This window comes from Strix aluco, chromosome 1, assembly GCF_031877795.1.
Source record: "Strix aluco isolate bStrAlu1 chromosome 1, bStrAlu1.hap1, whole genome shotgun sequence".
NCBI classification, from domain to species: domain Eukaryota; kingdom Metazoa; phylum Chordata; class Aves; order Strigiformes; family Strigidae; genus Strix; species Strix aluco.
This window is the reverse complement of record NC_133931.1, coordinates 24,377,085-24,393,059: the sequence shown is the minus strand read 5'-3', so window position 1 is coordinate 24,393,059 and position 15,975 is coordinate 24,377,085. Positions and strand designations below refer to the sequence as shown.

At 35.7% G+C, this 15,975-nt stretch overlaps 1 protein-coding gene across 9 annotated transcripts in view; it reads right to left on the bottom strand.

The window, feature by feature from the left end:
* The window catches only part of STK3 (serine/threonine kinase 3), a 170,734-nt gene that overhangs the window by 80,955 nt on the left and 73,804 nt on the right, over positions 1 to 15,975 (bottom strand). For 7 of the 9 annotated variants that reach the window (XR_012621986.1, XM_074815135.1, XM_074815127.1 and 4 more), the window contains exons 9-10: positions 10,275 to 10,467; positions 882 to 1,057 (exon numbers count right to left, since the gene is read on the bottom strand). Coding sequence is in view for 8 of the 9 variants with exons in the window: in XM_074815135.1 (XP_074671236.1) it covers positions 882 to 1,057; positions 10,275 to 10,467 (369 nt within the window). In the remaining variant the exon portion in view is untranslated. Of the gene's footprint in view, positions 1 to 881; positions 1,058 to 6,695; positions 6,797 to 8,322; positions 8,415 to 10,274; positions 10,468 to 15,975 lie in introns of those variants that run through there. The other 2 variants (XM_074815176.1, XM_074815186.1) reach the window with 2 other exon arrangements.

Below are 15,975 nucleotides of genomic sequence, written 5' to 3'. Positions count from 1 at the left end.
CAGCTGTCACCTAAAATTAAACACAACATTTTTCTCCAAATCCCAAGTGTACTTTCAAAAAGGTGCCATGTGATCATATTTAGCTACTGCACTGCAGTTAACATGTTTAATCTACAACAGATAAACTGAATTCTTTCATTCAAACATGTAAAAATTAACAAAGGTAAAAAATAGATCTAGTTATCTACAAGTTTCTAAACAGTAATTATTTATTTCACTTTAAGAGCAACCTATAACTTAGGAACATTTTCTTTTTGCCCCTGTTACAATTTGCAACATAGGCAAAAAGAAATAAACTACACATATTTTGGAGGAGGAAAAACCCCACCCTAAAATAGACATACTAGTGTTAGATAGAATCATTCTATGTAGAAAGATGTACACTACTGGAATATGACCAACAAGCTGGCTTGTGCAAAACAGTAGGTGATCTTAACCATCTCCAAGGAGATTGATTAAACTGCTCCAATCCAGTTTAAAATGCTTAGCATTTAACTGAGATATTCAGCAAACTTGACAACAATATTCCATGCCTACAGCAATTTATTTTACTTCTCTAAAATAGAACTGGGTCAAAATTTGAAGTTGATATAACACATACATTATAAAGAACCAAAACTACTTCTAAAAAAAAAAAAAAGTAGTTACAAAGAAGTATATTCATACAGTCACATACCACTCCTCATTAAAAAGGTCCCATGTTAAGCAAATGTACTTATTTCAACAACCAGGATGAGGTGTTCAGATTAAATAAGTGGATGGTATTCTTGAAAGTTTACTTATTTTACTTGTATTAACACAGTTATAGAAAGGGATTAACTATTTTTGGCACATACAAAATAAACAGCATGCAAGAAAGTAAACAATAAAAATGTACTTACGAAATCAAAGTCTCCATCTTGAGGGACTTTCCAGTTATCAGGGAAAACATTTTTGGATATGTGGTAAGGTTCATGCATGTTCTGATTACAGTTTTCAGGGCTTTTATTCTTGGAATCTTGCTTATCAAAGTAGTCCATGAAAGAAGGTCTTTGAACTTGTGGTGAAGTAGCATTTCCTTAGTTGAAAGAAAAAAGAAAGAAAAAGTTAAAACTATTTAAAGATTAAAGACTTACTGCACTATAAAATAAACTCCATTTGTTAATTTCCTTGGATTTTACAGAAACTAGTACAGTCATCTGTATGTGGTGCAAGTCTCCATTTGTCCCCTGAGGATCTCTGGCATAAAAGCTCATAGCCGAAGAATGATATTTTTGTACCAAGATACAATGTGGAGAAATGTTCAAGACATTCAGAGTTGCACACACAAATAATAGAACAAGTTACTTCATGCGATATCTATTTGTTGTTATAGAGACTGAATAACACAAGGTGCTAAGCATCCCTTTGGGTGCTGAATGCCCCTAACTTCAAGGCCTGGTCCACAGGCACTTGTAGGAAAGCAACAGAGTTCTATCAGTTTCACCAAAGGTGCAATTTAAAAAGTATTTAGAAAAACAACTTGCAAAAAACAACTACACAAACTGTGTCTAGACACTGCTTAATTAAATTCATTGCCAATGAGGATTCTCAACAAATTAATGGGATCTCACTCTACAGATGGCTGCAAAGCACCCTATCTCCATGGTGTGGAAACCCTGAGGGATTTTTGTCATCATCTATGCAGCTGCAAAAGCTATGAAGCAGACTGACATCAGCATGAACTCCCGTTCTGTTATCCTTTTCATGACACTAAAAAAAGTTACCTACAACCCTAAATGACTGAAATTTGGTTTTATTTGTGGGATTTCAAAGCAAATTAATTACTATATAGAACAATACATAAAACATAAGAAATGCTTTAGTAGCTCTACATAATTGTCACCTCAGAGACTATGTTCTGCATAGCACTGACTCATGAAATGTGTACTTGCTTGCAGTGTAATGCAGTCCACATAGAGAAATATGAAATACATTTCCACAAGTAAAACATGAAACAGGATGACAGATATAAATAACTAAGCTGGGAAAAAACCCCCAAGAAAATCCCAAAACACAACCCACAGGTAGAACTATACTTTTTAATTATAAGCATAATAAAATAATTACAAATTTTTATTTGAACTAGTTGTTTGAACAAATGAAAAGGTAAACCACTGGAAATATCTTTTGAGCTTGTGCTTAACATAGTCACTAGAACTTGTTGATCTTCTTATCTGGCTTTACATTTGTTTTTATTAATTCACTAAGTGGGTTTTTTCCCCCTCCTCTTTCACCTTTTATTTCATCATCTCTTCTCATTCCCTCTGTCTAAAGATTTTTTTCACTAATTCTAATTTTGCTGCATGATTAATAGTGGTCTATTTTTTTTTCATTAATGCTTATTTTTGTACTGCCATCTTTTATAGCATATTGATTTACTTGTTCTTTTCTTTCTGCTTTTTCTACATTATTCTGTTCTAGTAAGACTTCTTCTGGCTTTTTTAATGTGTTCTTCTACTGTCTAGCTCTAGGAGGTAGAATTAAAAACAGAAATACAATGCATTTTCTTATTACAAACTTTTATTACTTGCTGGTTGCTGCCTAAAACCCCTGAAACTATTTGTACCAAAAAGGTAGGACACCACATCGCTGGCCTTTCACAACCAATTTTTTATTTCTGCTGAGATGGTTGTACTTACGTTTCATCTTTGAGACATACTTATAAACAAGAAGATTACCAGTGTCACTGTTAGAAACTCTAAGCACCAAAATGCTGGCCCATTACAGGTAAGATAGTCTCCCCCCTCTCATGTAACAGAAAATAGTAAAGATTTTCCAAGCACTGCTCTTAAGTTTGAGAGCTAATTATAAATATCTTCCTTATATATGTAATAGAAGACTGTCTACATACGTAAAACAAACCAACTCCTCCAAATTCTTTGCTGTCAAATGCATATGAAGTGGGTCAACAGGACTGAAATTACTCCAAAATGAGCAAAGCACATCTATCTTACACTTTGAGGACTTGTTCTACTTGTTTTGATAAATAAGAATTTAGAACTCACTTCTGATTCCAATTTAGTATGCAGTTAGTTAACCCACTTACAAGAAAAAGAGCTGCTTACCTTCACTGCAAATATAAAACCTCACAAACAAAACCAGAAATGCTATGCCTGCAAAACAACAGGTCCAGAGGTGATTCAAGGTTTGTTTTTTCCCCAGTGCAAAAAAAATGAAGTATTCATTTAAAGACTTATTTTTAAGGTTTTATTATATATTTACAAATAATAAATGAAAAAAGAGACTCTTCTTTAGATCTCTAGCTAACGTAGTACAAGTTTAGTTAATATTCATGGAAAATGGGAGAGGTTGACATCTACCAGTTTAAAGGCCCCATAAAGGCTCCTACCTCTTTGTCTTGACTTTATAAAACATTTAGGCTCTATATGTCAGAGCAAACTGATGTAGGTTGCACTTTTTTTGCAAAATGTAAGGTTATTAGAAGATCATTTTGGCCTGAAGGCACTTTTTCTAACTTTCATGAACAACAGAGTAATAGTATCTTGTCAACTGTCTTTCGAGAACCAAGAAATTTAAAAGTACAATACATAAGGATTCCTTTAAGGACAATTAATTCACTCAAATATCCAGTAAGTTACTTTTTACACAAGCTATATATTTGCCACAAAAAATCTGCAGCACAATAAATATCACTCCACACTTGCCCTGAAAACCTGTTGTGGAATAGACTGTTTCATTCTAGGAGGATTTGAATTTTTCAGTTCTTCTCATTTTTCTTTACTCTTCAACAAGAGATGATCATGCTTTAAAACGTCTGACACAGTTTCAACATTTAAGAATATCAGTCTCTTATCATCCCTATACTTGTCCCCTGTGGGACTTCAGGAGGGCTTTGGGAAGAAAGCCACAATAAAAACAGCAGAAATTGCTGGCAAATCATGGAACACAGAGACCACCATGGACACTGAAAACATACATTCTACCTCAGACATACCCCTGATAGAGATATAGCCAATGGGGATGTCCCCAAATAGTTAGCTAAGAGAATTTCTTCCAAAAAGTATGCCGGATAAAATGAATGAGGCAATGATAACACAACCCCAACTCTATCACACTGCTTCAAAACTGTATTGTAACTAAAATAAATAATTCTAAGCACACATTTAAAAATAAGAAGAGATGCACATTCCATTGTAATGCATGTTTTGATCAAATTCAATTGATGTCGTCTATAAAGAAAAATGCTTTTGTAGTAATGTATTTCCAACAGAAAAGTATTATATTAATATTAAATTGATTTTAAATCCATTAAAAAGTTCTGCTGTTAGTTGTTAAGTTTTTATACTCTGTGTTGGGCTGAGCCACATACACATTCTCCCATGCTGGTCTGGCTAACTCACAGCCTGCTTGTTGACAAAAACTCTTGCCTTACTTTGTCATGTGGAACCCATCTCTCCACAGCAGTCTCTGATCCTCAAAGAGGGCCCCATGGTCATAAAAGTCAAACCTTTGTCAACAATACTAGAGGCACAACCAAGTGTTGACCTATTCATTCCTCAAAGGCTTTCCCTTCACCATTGTGATCAAGAACATCCTCATAACCCTGGAGTTACTCTTGAGGTCTCTCTGAAGGTCTCCTCTGGCAGTATCATTGGCACGCATCCACGTGGATGTGTAGAAGGAGACAATAGTCTAAGCACTGGACAAGCCCTGGCAGTCTTTCAGTGTTGTGGGGCTGGCCCTGTGGTGGTGTTTTGTTTGTTTATTTTGGGGGGTTTGAGGGCTTTTTTAACAATTTCCTTTCTCTCGCTCCATTACTACCAGGGCACTGGACCTCTTCCTCAGCTGCAAATCTACAGATGCAAGCTTTCCTTCTTTTGCCAAAAGCCACAAACTTTTGCTCCACAGCTTTCCCCATCCTGGGGATCTCCATCTGCCACTTGATTGATGAACATTTCCAGCTGCTGCCTCTTTGGTAAAGTCAGGGGATCAGGCTCTCCTGTCTGCAGTGCTTCTGTGAAGATCCTGTCAGTATCTTTATTTCCTCAAAATATAATGCTTTGTCAGTACTCGAGTGAGAAGCTGCATTGGAATCAGCTTTTAGCCTTCTTTGGACTATCACCTCTACTACAAAGGGTACAATAGCTTATACAACAACATGCACTACATAGGGCTTTATATTTCATACATTCCTACCACTACTTTCTCACCACACAAGGTGGCCTGCAACACAGTGGCAGTAATTCTTCCGGGAAATGAAAGACAGGAGCTTTGAATGCAATAAGGTTGAGAAGAGCCTAGAATTCTGACCTCAGTCTCTGCCAGGCACACTTAACAGTGAACTACCATGTAGAAAGCTGTCACAGCCACCTCCTTCAGCCATATTTTAAGTAGAAATTGTGACTGAATTTTACAAGTGGGCAAGTTCTGCTGCTAATACATGCCTATTAGACAATCACCTCAGAGAATTAGAGGTCACTGTACTTAGCTTCTGAGTTGCAAGGAAGCATCAGCAGAAACTAGATCACCAGTTCCTTAGGCCAGAGCAGCTGGGAGTCTACCAAAGGTTTTATCTAAAATATGTGGGACTACAGACAGCTGTGTAACAAAGTTGTTACCAAGTTTGCAGTTTTCACATCACAGTGACTTATACACCCGAGTTTTCATTCAAATTCAGGCCTCATTCAGCCTTTTGTTTGTTTGTTTTATAATATACCTATTTATCAGAAATAATTGCAACTGCTGTTTAAATGGAAAATCCACATATTTTTCAACCAGATGAAGCCTTCACAGACTTTTTGAAGGACTATAAACTCAAGTTTAAAGGATTTTTAATGGGGAAAGGCTTCCAGCACAAAACATTGCTTTGCTTCCTGAGAATAAGACTTGAAAAACTGGGTTTTGTTCTATTTTTCCACCTTCTGGAGAAAAAGAAAAAATATTCAATTACACTACTATTATAAACCCATTAGTCCATTCCAGCTGATTTATACTTTATTTCTGCTTTCAGCAAGAGAAAGAAAATCCATGTTAAGCTAGCACTTTGTAACAGCTCTTGAAGCAGAATTGGCAACATGATGTTTTTCTCTGAAAAAAATTCCCATTTGTAAAAGATTCTACTACTAGTGACATAAATAAACAACTTTATTACTAATCTCATGAGAGGGCTTGAGGACTGGAACAGGCTTGGAAACACCTGTCATCTCTTTCTATACATAAAGGAGTAAAGCACTAGTACACCTGCACATGGCATCAAGCAAATTGTCTTAACGTGGGCACAGTACACATGCTTGAACAAGACTACATCCATGAAGTATCGACACGCAGGCTACAGCACTGCTGAAACCAGCCCATAATTAAGCTTCCTTACTGAATTCATGTGAGACCTGGGTCATAGGTTGGTATAAAACACATATCAATAGCTTCTGCTTTTCAGTTGAAAAAACAGCTGTGAGACTTAGGCTTTCTAAGAGTTATGAAGCGTCACTCCAGAGCTACCCAAGCATCCACCTCCTATCACAGAGGGGACTGACTTATAGTATGGTACAATCTCTTACACTGAAATCACTAAAAAATAATAAACAAATAAACCTAACTCCTTAATTGTCCTTTTGAAATGTATGTTCTGCAGCATGGTGTATGTCCTGCTATAATCAAGGATCCCATTACACAATAACACAAGAAAGTTCAGCAAGTAAATGCTGGAACCAAACCTGTTGCTTGCCAGCTGAATGATGAAACCACCACTTGCCATCAGGCTACCTCCAGTTTGCTGGCTTTCCTTCACTGGTGACACAGGTCTCAAGGCAGTCACCTATGGGGGAGGAGGGAGGGGAAGGTAGCCTGCTGTCCCAAAGATTTTTTGATAAGAAGGAAGAATGTGTTCACGAATTATACTGACTAAACCTAAAACATTTCATGTCTTATAGGGCAAAAAGTAAAAACAAAAAAACCTGACCAATTTTCTACATTCTATCTGTCAAATGCCACCTCATTAAGTTCACTGTTCTTTTAATATTCATTACCAGCCATGAGCTATCTAGAAGCTTCACTGAAGTCTGAAGCAACAGTTAGAATCCCAGAATAAGTCCAGATGGCAAGAAGAGGCAACTTGTTTGCCAGTCCAAAGCAGACGGCAAATATAAATTTAACAGGGAAAAAAAAAGAAGTGGGGGGAGTGTTAATGAAAAGGAGGAAGGAGAACAATCAGAAGTACTCTTAGTGCATCAGAAAGCCCTAACACTAAGCCTTGCCAAAAAGCCACAAAGGAAATGCAGGGAAGCTGGTCTGAACATTGGTCTCTGAATTGAGATACGAAAAAGTTTCTACATGAAGATAAGTACAATCCAGGCACCTGAACAAAAGTAGTACTACCTTCCATCAATCCACTCTTTCTTCCACTCCACGTTAAACTTCCTAAAGTTAAGCTCTGTCGTCCCACCTCTCTGTATTCTGCATTTTTTTTCCTCCTTCCAGGTACATACCGCATAGTCTCTGCTCAGAGCATGCACAGGCAAACTAAGTAAGAAGGCATAAATGTTGTTTATTGCTAGGCTGTATATTGTATGTTGGGGTAGGATGACAGGCCTCTTTTTGTTCCAAATCCCAATTTTATCTGGGCACAATTCCCTATTTGTGAAAAAAGTATGGTTTTAGTTATTTTCTGTCATAGCTCCCAGAGGCCTCTAAGCATGGGCACTTATAAATAAAAACTTATTATTGTTTCTTATTTTGTCCTTGAGCAGGGAAACAAAAGGCAGAAGGAAACAAAACATGAAACTAAACACAAGAGCAATTAAAAAAAAAGTTTGTCATAAATATTTTGTGTCTCTAGGAAGGAAATTAAATCCCTCTTCCCTAGTTTACTACGTTTATTTCTCCAAGCTTCTTGCTTGCAATGTTCTATTATTCAGAAGTATCAAAGAGTACTTTTAAGCTACCTGTTCTGATTATCATCAAATCACACAAACATCTAGAAAGCGCCCACCTTGCTTATAAAGGTATGTTGGAAAAAGCAACCAATCTCCAAAATCTTGTGTCTCTGACAAGCACAAATAAGCACAAAAATCTGTGTCTGCCTCTCAGGGAGAGCAAGGATTTGTACATCCCTTCCTGGTGACATTTATTTAGGACAATTGCTATTGCTCCTGTTTCAGCCAATAGCACATGAATCACAGAACCAGAGGAGGACCAGCTACAGTGGACATGATTTATATTTGTTTTCAGCTGAGAGATATGGAGGTCCCATCCTTGAATGATTTCTAGTTTTTAATCAGTGGGTGTCTAATGCAAAATATAATAAAGTACAGCAAGTAAGTGCTGGAACCGAACCTGTTGCCTGCCATTGGAATGATGAAACTGTCACTTGCCATCAGGCTACCTTCAGTTTGCTGGCTTTCCTTCACTGGAGTTACAGGTCTCAAGACAGTCACCTATGGGGGCAGGGAGGGGAAGGAAACCTGCTGTCCCAAAGATTATATATTTTTATTTTGCAAGAAGGAAGAATGTGTTTAAGAATTATACTAAATGCCAAGGTGTAGAAAGGTAATTCCATTTCTAACTACAGATTGTTACTGGAATCAATTAAAAATTGGAAATAACAGTACATTTTAAAAACAATGTCTCCAGCAACATAGGAAATAGGACACAGATAAGAGATTGCAGTGCAAACCTAATAACACTTTTTTGATCTGTTCGGCACACTAACAGGAATTTCCTCTCAGCATATATAGAAACTATATGGATAGCGTTGTGCGATTTGGTATTCTACTTACATAGAACTTGCTTATTAAGCCTGAAGTGATTTGACAGGCTTCACAGAAACTGCACTAAACACTACATAATACTTCCACCCTAAGAATTACTTTACTATCCTTTACTTCAATTTTTATTGTAATATCTTTCCCTCTTTTTTTCATCACTCATCTTTTCCTTAACTTGTTGAAATTGATGATTTTGAGATTGCTTGTACCAACCCTCCATTAGCCTCACAGTTTAATAAGCAAATACTCTGTTTCAGCATGAAAACAAACTGAAGCACATACTGAGTGTTTTCATAAGGTGAATCATCCTACTTAGACTAATCACTAATCAACAGGTATGTTAGCCATCTCATTGCCGAGAACACTAAAAAAAACCCCCAAACAAACCAACAAAACAAACCACAAAAAAAAACAACCAACCAAAAAAAAATCAACAAAACCCCTCCTTCCTTCCAATTTGCTGTACATTAAACCAGAAAGAAAACATATTCCTGCTTTGCACTTCCAGCTAATCTTGCACAAATTATATCAGGCATATATGTGCAAACACAAATGCAACTTTGTTTGCTATAAAGTGTTCTACCAAGTTATTTATTTGGCACTGATTTCCACTCTTGAGACATTAGTTTCATATATTACCTCCCTCCCCACTGGCCCCAAACAATTGCCTCGAGTAAACACTACATTGTGCCTCATGAAGTCAGGCACCTACAGCTTAAGTTAGATCCATCTATCAATGCTGCCCATTCAAGCAAATAATTCTATTAAATTCAGTGGGCCTCATTCTGCAGTAGTCTTCAGCCAAATAATGAGCACATCAGTATGTAAGTATAAGTCAACTATTTAACAAATATGTATTTATCCATATTTCAGTGTAACTTGTAATTTTATACTTCAAAACATTTGCAATTTTTTTCTTTGCTACATACTCTCCCACATGCTGCTAAAGTCAATTTAGACTTTTTACGTAGGCTTCAATAATCTTTTGATCATTGCCTTAAATCAAGCATTATTGAACTACATTCCAACAAACATTCAAATAATAACAACTCACTTGTAAAATAAAATTTTGCTAATCAATCAGGAATTACAAAACAATTTTGCAGCAAGATATGTACTGATTGTTGACCCTATGGAAAGTCATGATGAGTTCCCAGAACCACTGTCACTGAAGTGGCAGCTTCTCACATAGTCACATCACTTCGGTTTATCTCCCAAGAAACTGGTCCAAATGTATGTGGGAAAGAAGACAAAAAGCAAGAGACAAGCAGTAGAAGGGAGAATTCACAGAATGCTAATTTTAGAGTTGTCCAGAGGGACTTAGCAGAACACCAAAACCAGGCTTCTCCTTTGAATCTCCCGGTTTTCTCCACAAACTATAAAGAGCGCTTACAGACACAAATACCCCTCTCCCCCTGTTTTAACCACAGAACTTGACACTTAAAAGCCACTGATGATGCAACATTCTCATGCAGTATGAGAAAACATATTACATTATTAAAAGAAAAGGAAAGTAAATTAACAACATACTTTTCATGGTCCCATCTTCCTCTTCATCGTCATCACTATTTATTACCATGGTCCCCAAGTCTGATTCTAACATAGTACTGTTGTGTTCAATCATTGTCTGAGCGCCTTCACTCATTGTGCTTGTGGCCCTCATGGTACCAGCGCTCTCTGAACTGGTCTTCACCATGGTGTGAGAGTCCAGCTCATCTTCATCCTATGGAGAAACATTTGTCAGAATGCAGCAGATCGTTTTAAAAAAACAGAGTTAAGCAGCATGATTTAGGTGCCTCTACATTAGTTTCATATCTTCATGTGACCTAGTTGTACTGCTAGACTTCCAGGTTTAAAACTTTAAAAAACATTACAAAATAAAAAATGTTTCATATAAAGGAAGAATAAAAGCTTTCTTCTTTCTCACAGATGTATAGCAGAGCAGATGTGGATGTAACACAAACGCGGCCCACACACCCACTTCACATCAGCATCAAGTTTTGAATATCTCGGTGATTTTCATGATCCACTATACCTTTCTAGGTTCCAAAATCAGTACCACAATTTATAGAAAGCAATTTGGTTGTTTTGCAATGGACTGTCACCAAGGATTTGTGCTGATCACCCTTAACTAAGTATCATGCCCAGCACCTCACATTACAGCACTCAAGATGACAGACTTCAGTTCAATTTAGCTATTAAACAATCCTCCAAAATAATTTGGAAGTCCACCACAAACAGAAAATCAACCTGGCTTACTTCAAGTATCTAGTTCTCTTTAAAAACTTCTGTCACAAGAATGAACAAAGTAACTTGTTGATACTATGGAGAAAAGTATCTACAGAGTACATGCTTAACCACTAAGTGGGTGGGGAAGCTAATATCATGAAGATATGCAGTAGCATTTTAGATTGGTGACAATAATGGGCCAGGAATGTAAACAGAGAACTAATGACAATCCAGTTAATGAATTACAAAATTCATATGGAATAACAATATTTGAGAACCTTAATGGGAAATCACACAGCTTTCCAAAGTTTGATTTAGATTATATGCATAATACCACAGAATTTCAGGAATAATGTGAAGGACTATACACATTTTCTGTATGAGCAAAATCCAAGGGGAGGAAAAAAAAAATCTAGAACATTCTGCTTGTTGATTATATAAGAAATAATACCCATCACTGTGAAGTCACTCTATGTCATGTATTTAAAGTACAAATGCTACTTTCACCAATTTTATAACCATGTATGCATGCACTTCCTCTGCTGTGTCAGAACTTGAGTTCATTTATAAATGAACTTTATCCCTGATTAGCAAAATATTCTAGCTACACATCTTGAAAGACTATTGTATAACATTTTTATTTTTAATTTGCCCATTAGAAATATCATGCACTTTGCTACGTGTAACATTAAAACAAGATTTCACTCACATTTCCCCTTTTAATCTTTGTATTGTTTTATGTATTTTAAATTTTTAAATATGAGAGACTTGTAAGGGAGGGGGGGGCGGGGAATGACACTGACACAGGATGAGACCAGAAAAAATAAACGTAAGTCTCAAAACCCTATAAGGTCTGACACTTTCTCACTGAACTTGTTCCTTTCCTTTCCTGTTATTCCCTGACACAGCAGACAACTTGCCTCTAGTATAGATATATGTGCACGAGCCAGCTACATTGCCCGAGTGATACAGTTAGTAGCAATACCAATACAGCAGCTCCCAAAAATTATTCTATTATATCTCAACTAAGAGACACAAAAATAGATCTAATTTTGATTCAGAGAGTCTGGCTAACAGCATAACATACCGAAATCAGGATACAGACCTAAATCTGGGATTAAAATTACAAATGTCAAAAGAATCATTATTTTCCAGATTATAATTTGTAAAAATGTTAAAGTTCTTCATTTGCATCCTTTCTGGGTTTTTTATTTGCACTCTAAAACACTGTATTTAGTACCCCACCGAAAAAATAATCCCAAAGATACAGATAGTTTACAGCTACAGCACTAGAGGACTGTGCCAGTAAATAAATGAGAATATTTTGGTACTGCTCCTCCTGGTGGCAACTTTAATTTTCTTTACTCCCTCCCGTACCCCCCAGACAGTGTTCCTGCTAACCCCAGTGTTTCCTACTTTTTTATTTTTCCCTTTCTAACAAGGGAAGTCAAAGTGAAGTCCAAAAGTGTCTTTTTGCATTGCATTTTAAAAGTGCCAGAACAATTAAGTTATTATTTCTAAGTGCTTCTTTCAGTACTGCAATATACTGCAAAACTGACTCACAACATACTGCTATTTCTCTTATTAAGCACTACAAATGTGGCATCTCTAACATACAGGCAGGTAAATCTCTGAGTTTAAGGCACAGTTACATTTGATTTGCAGATTTTCTGGACTAATTTTAATATCCACTTGCAGTGCATATGGTCCTAAACTTACTAAAACTGAAAACAGAAATGAAACAAACCTATTCCTGAAGCTTAAAAGTTTTATTTATAAGTTAGGGAAAGAAAGTGATTGCTAACGATATGAACAAGAATGAAATGGAGTCCTATGTGATGATTTTTGTAACTTCTGCTTCATTAAAAAATATTTTATTTCTTTGGTCAAATCAAGTATCTGGATTTGTTCCAAAGAATAGTATTCATTTTCCAGTCTAAGAGTGTCAAAAGCCTTTATCTTACTATTGTCTTCAGCAAAGAGAACAGTTATCTTCTAGTACCTACAAGACTAAGGATCACAAAAACCCACCTCAGTACTAACAGAATACTTGTCTCAAAAAGGGAAGTACATGACAATTTTGATCAATAGTGTTTTCCCCAGATCAGGAATGATGTAATGAAAGAAAGCAATATAAAACTTTTTCAGGGCCTGGGCATGCCCTAGAATAATTAATTTAGTGGGTTAAGACAGATTGCTTCCAGAACTATCATTCCAGTATTTCTCACAAATATGAGATTTAGCTAATATGGCAATAGGCTATAGTGGCTCTGAAAAAGTAAATTTATACAAATATGCAGTGGATCCAAGTTATATAAGTGCACATTTACATGAGAGATGAAAGTGATACCTTCGTACAAATTCTGATTCATGCTTTACAGTTTGTAAATATTGATGTAGAACTTCTGATCTCTGTTGTTAAAAAAGGTAAACTCACTGATTAAATAAAAACAAACACAATCTCAATTCTAACCAGGAAAAAAATATAAGGTATTAAAGCTTAAGTGTCATGTTCTCATAGTGTTTATGAAAACAGATCCAAGAATCAAGTAATAAAAACAGCTAACTCTGGAATTAAACTGTCTGTTGTTCTCTTGTGCACAAGTAATGAGCATGAAACTTTTCTTTGAAAGGGGTTTCTGATACACCACTATACAGCAACAGAAAGAACACACAAATGAGAACTCTAATATCTCTTGAAATGCTACAAAAATGACAATAAACTACAGGAACTCTGAACAACGCCAGAACATAAAGCAAATAGAAATAAAACATTGCCAATACCCTGTAACCCTATGGGACTAAATCTTTGGATCTCTTTATTTACCAAAATAAATTAGAATAACAAAACCAACCCTTAAAGCATGACATCACAATCATAGAGTCTTGATTATCAGGACAGCAAATTCAAAAAGATTTCAGCAGAAGCAACACACAAGACTTCACAATATGCTTGTAACATAAAAGATCTCATCCTCACATGAGAAGTTTTCTCAGAAAAGATGGCCTTGCACATCATACCTAAGTATACATCATGATAGAAGCAAGTGACCCGAGGTGATAAAGATTAACGGATTTCTTTTGTTGGATTTCTAACATTCATAGGAAAAAAAAGGAATGAAGACTTGTAAAGAAAAAACTGAGTATGACAAGCAAATATGGCAGCTTGCCTTTAAAAACGCTTTAACTATGGTTTGTCCATGTAAAAAGAACACTAGAGGGCACCAGAGACAGCTGACTAGGCTGCAATACATTAAAGGAAGATTTACATGCTGGCAAAATTTAGTATCCTGTAAAATAATTTCATTTACTATTAACACCTCATCATCACCTTTGAAAAACGTGGCTGTAGTCACAGCTATCTTTTTGTAAAAGCACTGTAGTAGCTACATAAACACATAATATAGTTTGATCAAGAACAAGGATTTTGTAAAAGTTCCTAACATGTACAAAGCCCAACTACAACCCAAGTATATGCTTAATACTGAGCACTCATTTAAGCTTAGACCCATCAGAAAAACAGATAAAGACTTAACTTTCAGCACACATTCAAATAAATTGCCGTGGATTTTAACAATATGCTTTTTAAAAGCTATTTATGTCCCTTGGGTAGCTATATTTCATTTGACCAAGTCATCTTTACATATTTCTAGCTTCAAGACACTTAAAGGACTGCAATCAAGTTTAATTAGCACATGTCAAGTGTTCTTTGGCTTAAAAAAAATGTTATGAAAACAGAAAGTTTTAACACTGTCATGCAAAGTTAAATATATAGATATAGAGACAGATACATAGATATATATCATGCACATAGATATATATCATGTACAAACACATGAAAGATGCATGGAAGTAAATACAAAAACCTCCAGAAAAATATCACCTGGTGTATCAGATTTAAAATATGGAATAACTCAAATGATTCACTAGTTCCTTTAAAATAACTATATAAATATTGCAAAAATATAAAGGAATAATTATAGCAATTATTTCTTAAGGTCTCAAAAGACAGATGCCAACTTCTCATAATTAATATATGATTAACCTAAGAAATTTTTGTATGAATTAATAAATAAGCCTACATATAGACATACTGACGGTTGGCTAAATTGTTGATAGTTGTCAACCACTAAGTGTCTAAGAAAAACAAAAATGGAGTACTGAAATAGTAATTCCTTGCCTGAATATTCTAAAATGATTAAGCATTCCTCACATAATAGAGACATTAAAATGTAAAAGAAAACATACAGGAAGAGCTGCTTGTTAGCTCATTCCCTTAAAGATCCACAGAAATAAATATTTAGACATGTTTCCTGCGAGCTGCCAGGCAACGAGTTACTTTACATTCCCATAATACAGCTGCCCAGCCTCAGCATCCAATTCACATCACACTTCAAAAAATGCATGAGAGAAGAGATTGGTCATGTTTAGTAGTGCCTAAACTAACATTTAAACTTTGATATTGGGATTAACCTTCTGTAGAATACACCACTCGCAATTTTTGCTTAATTAAAAAAATGTGTACAATTACCTCAGTACCTATCAAAACATGTCAGTTTGTCAGAAGACATTCTCATCACACGAGCAGCTCTTATAACAGGCATAAAATCAATTCAAAGCGCACTATTTGTAATGATATTATATCTCTGGAAGGATACTGTCATGAAGACTGTATTCAACCAAGCCATTTATTTTTAGCTATATAATATCATGCTTTGAACAGCAAAAAATATTTACATTATAATCGACAACTTCCCATACTATAAAATGTTCACAGACAGTGGTAAAAATGAAAAATAAGAATCAATTTTAGGGATGTGATTCTTCCTCACTTGAAGAAAAACAACCTGAATTGATCCTGAAAATTAAGTACCTAACTGTGAAATCTTTGCTTCTGATTCATTCTCCAAAACCACACACTCCTCTCCATTCTACTTTCAGTTACGTAAATCTCTTATAATCTGAGTGCCCATTACAATACATATATGGCTTTAAAAGGGAA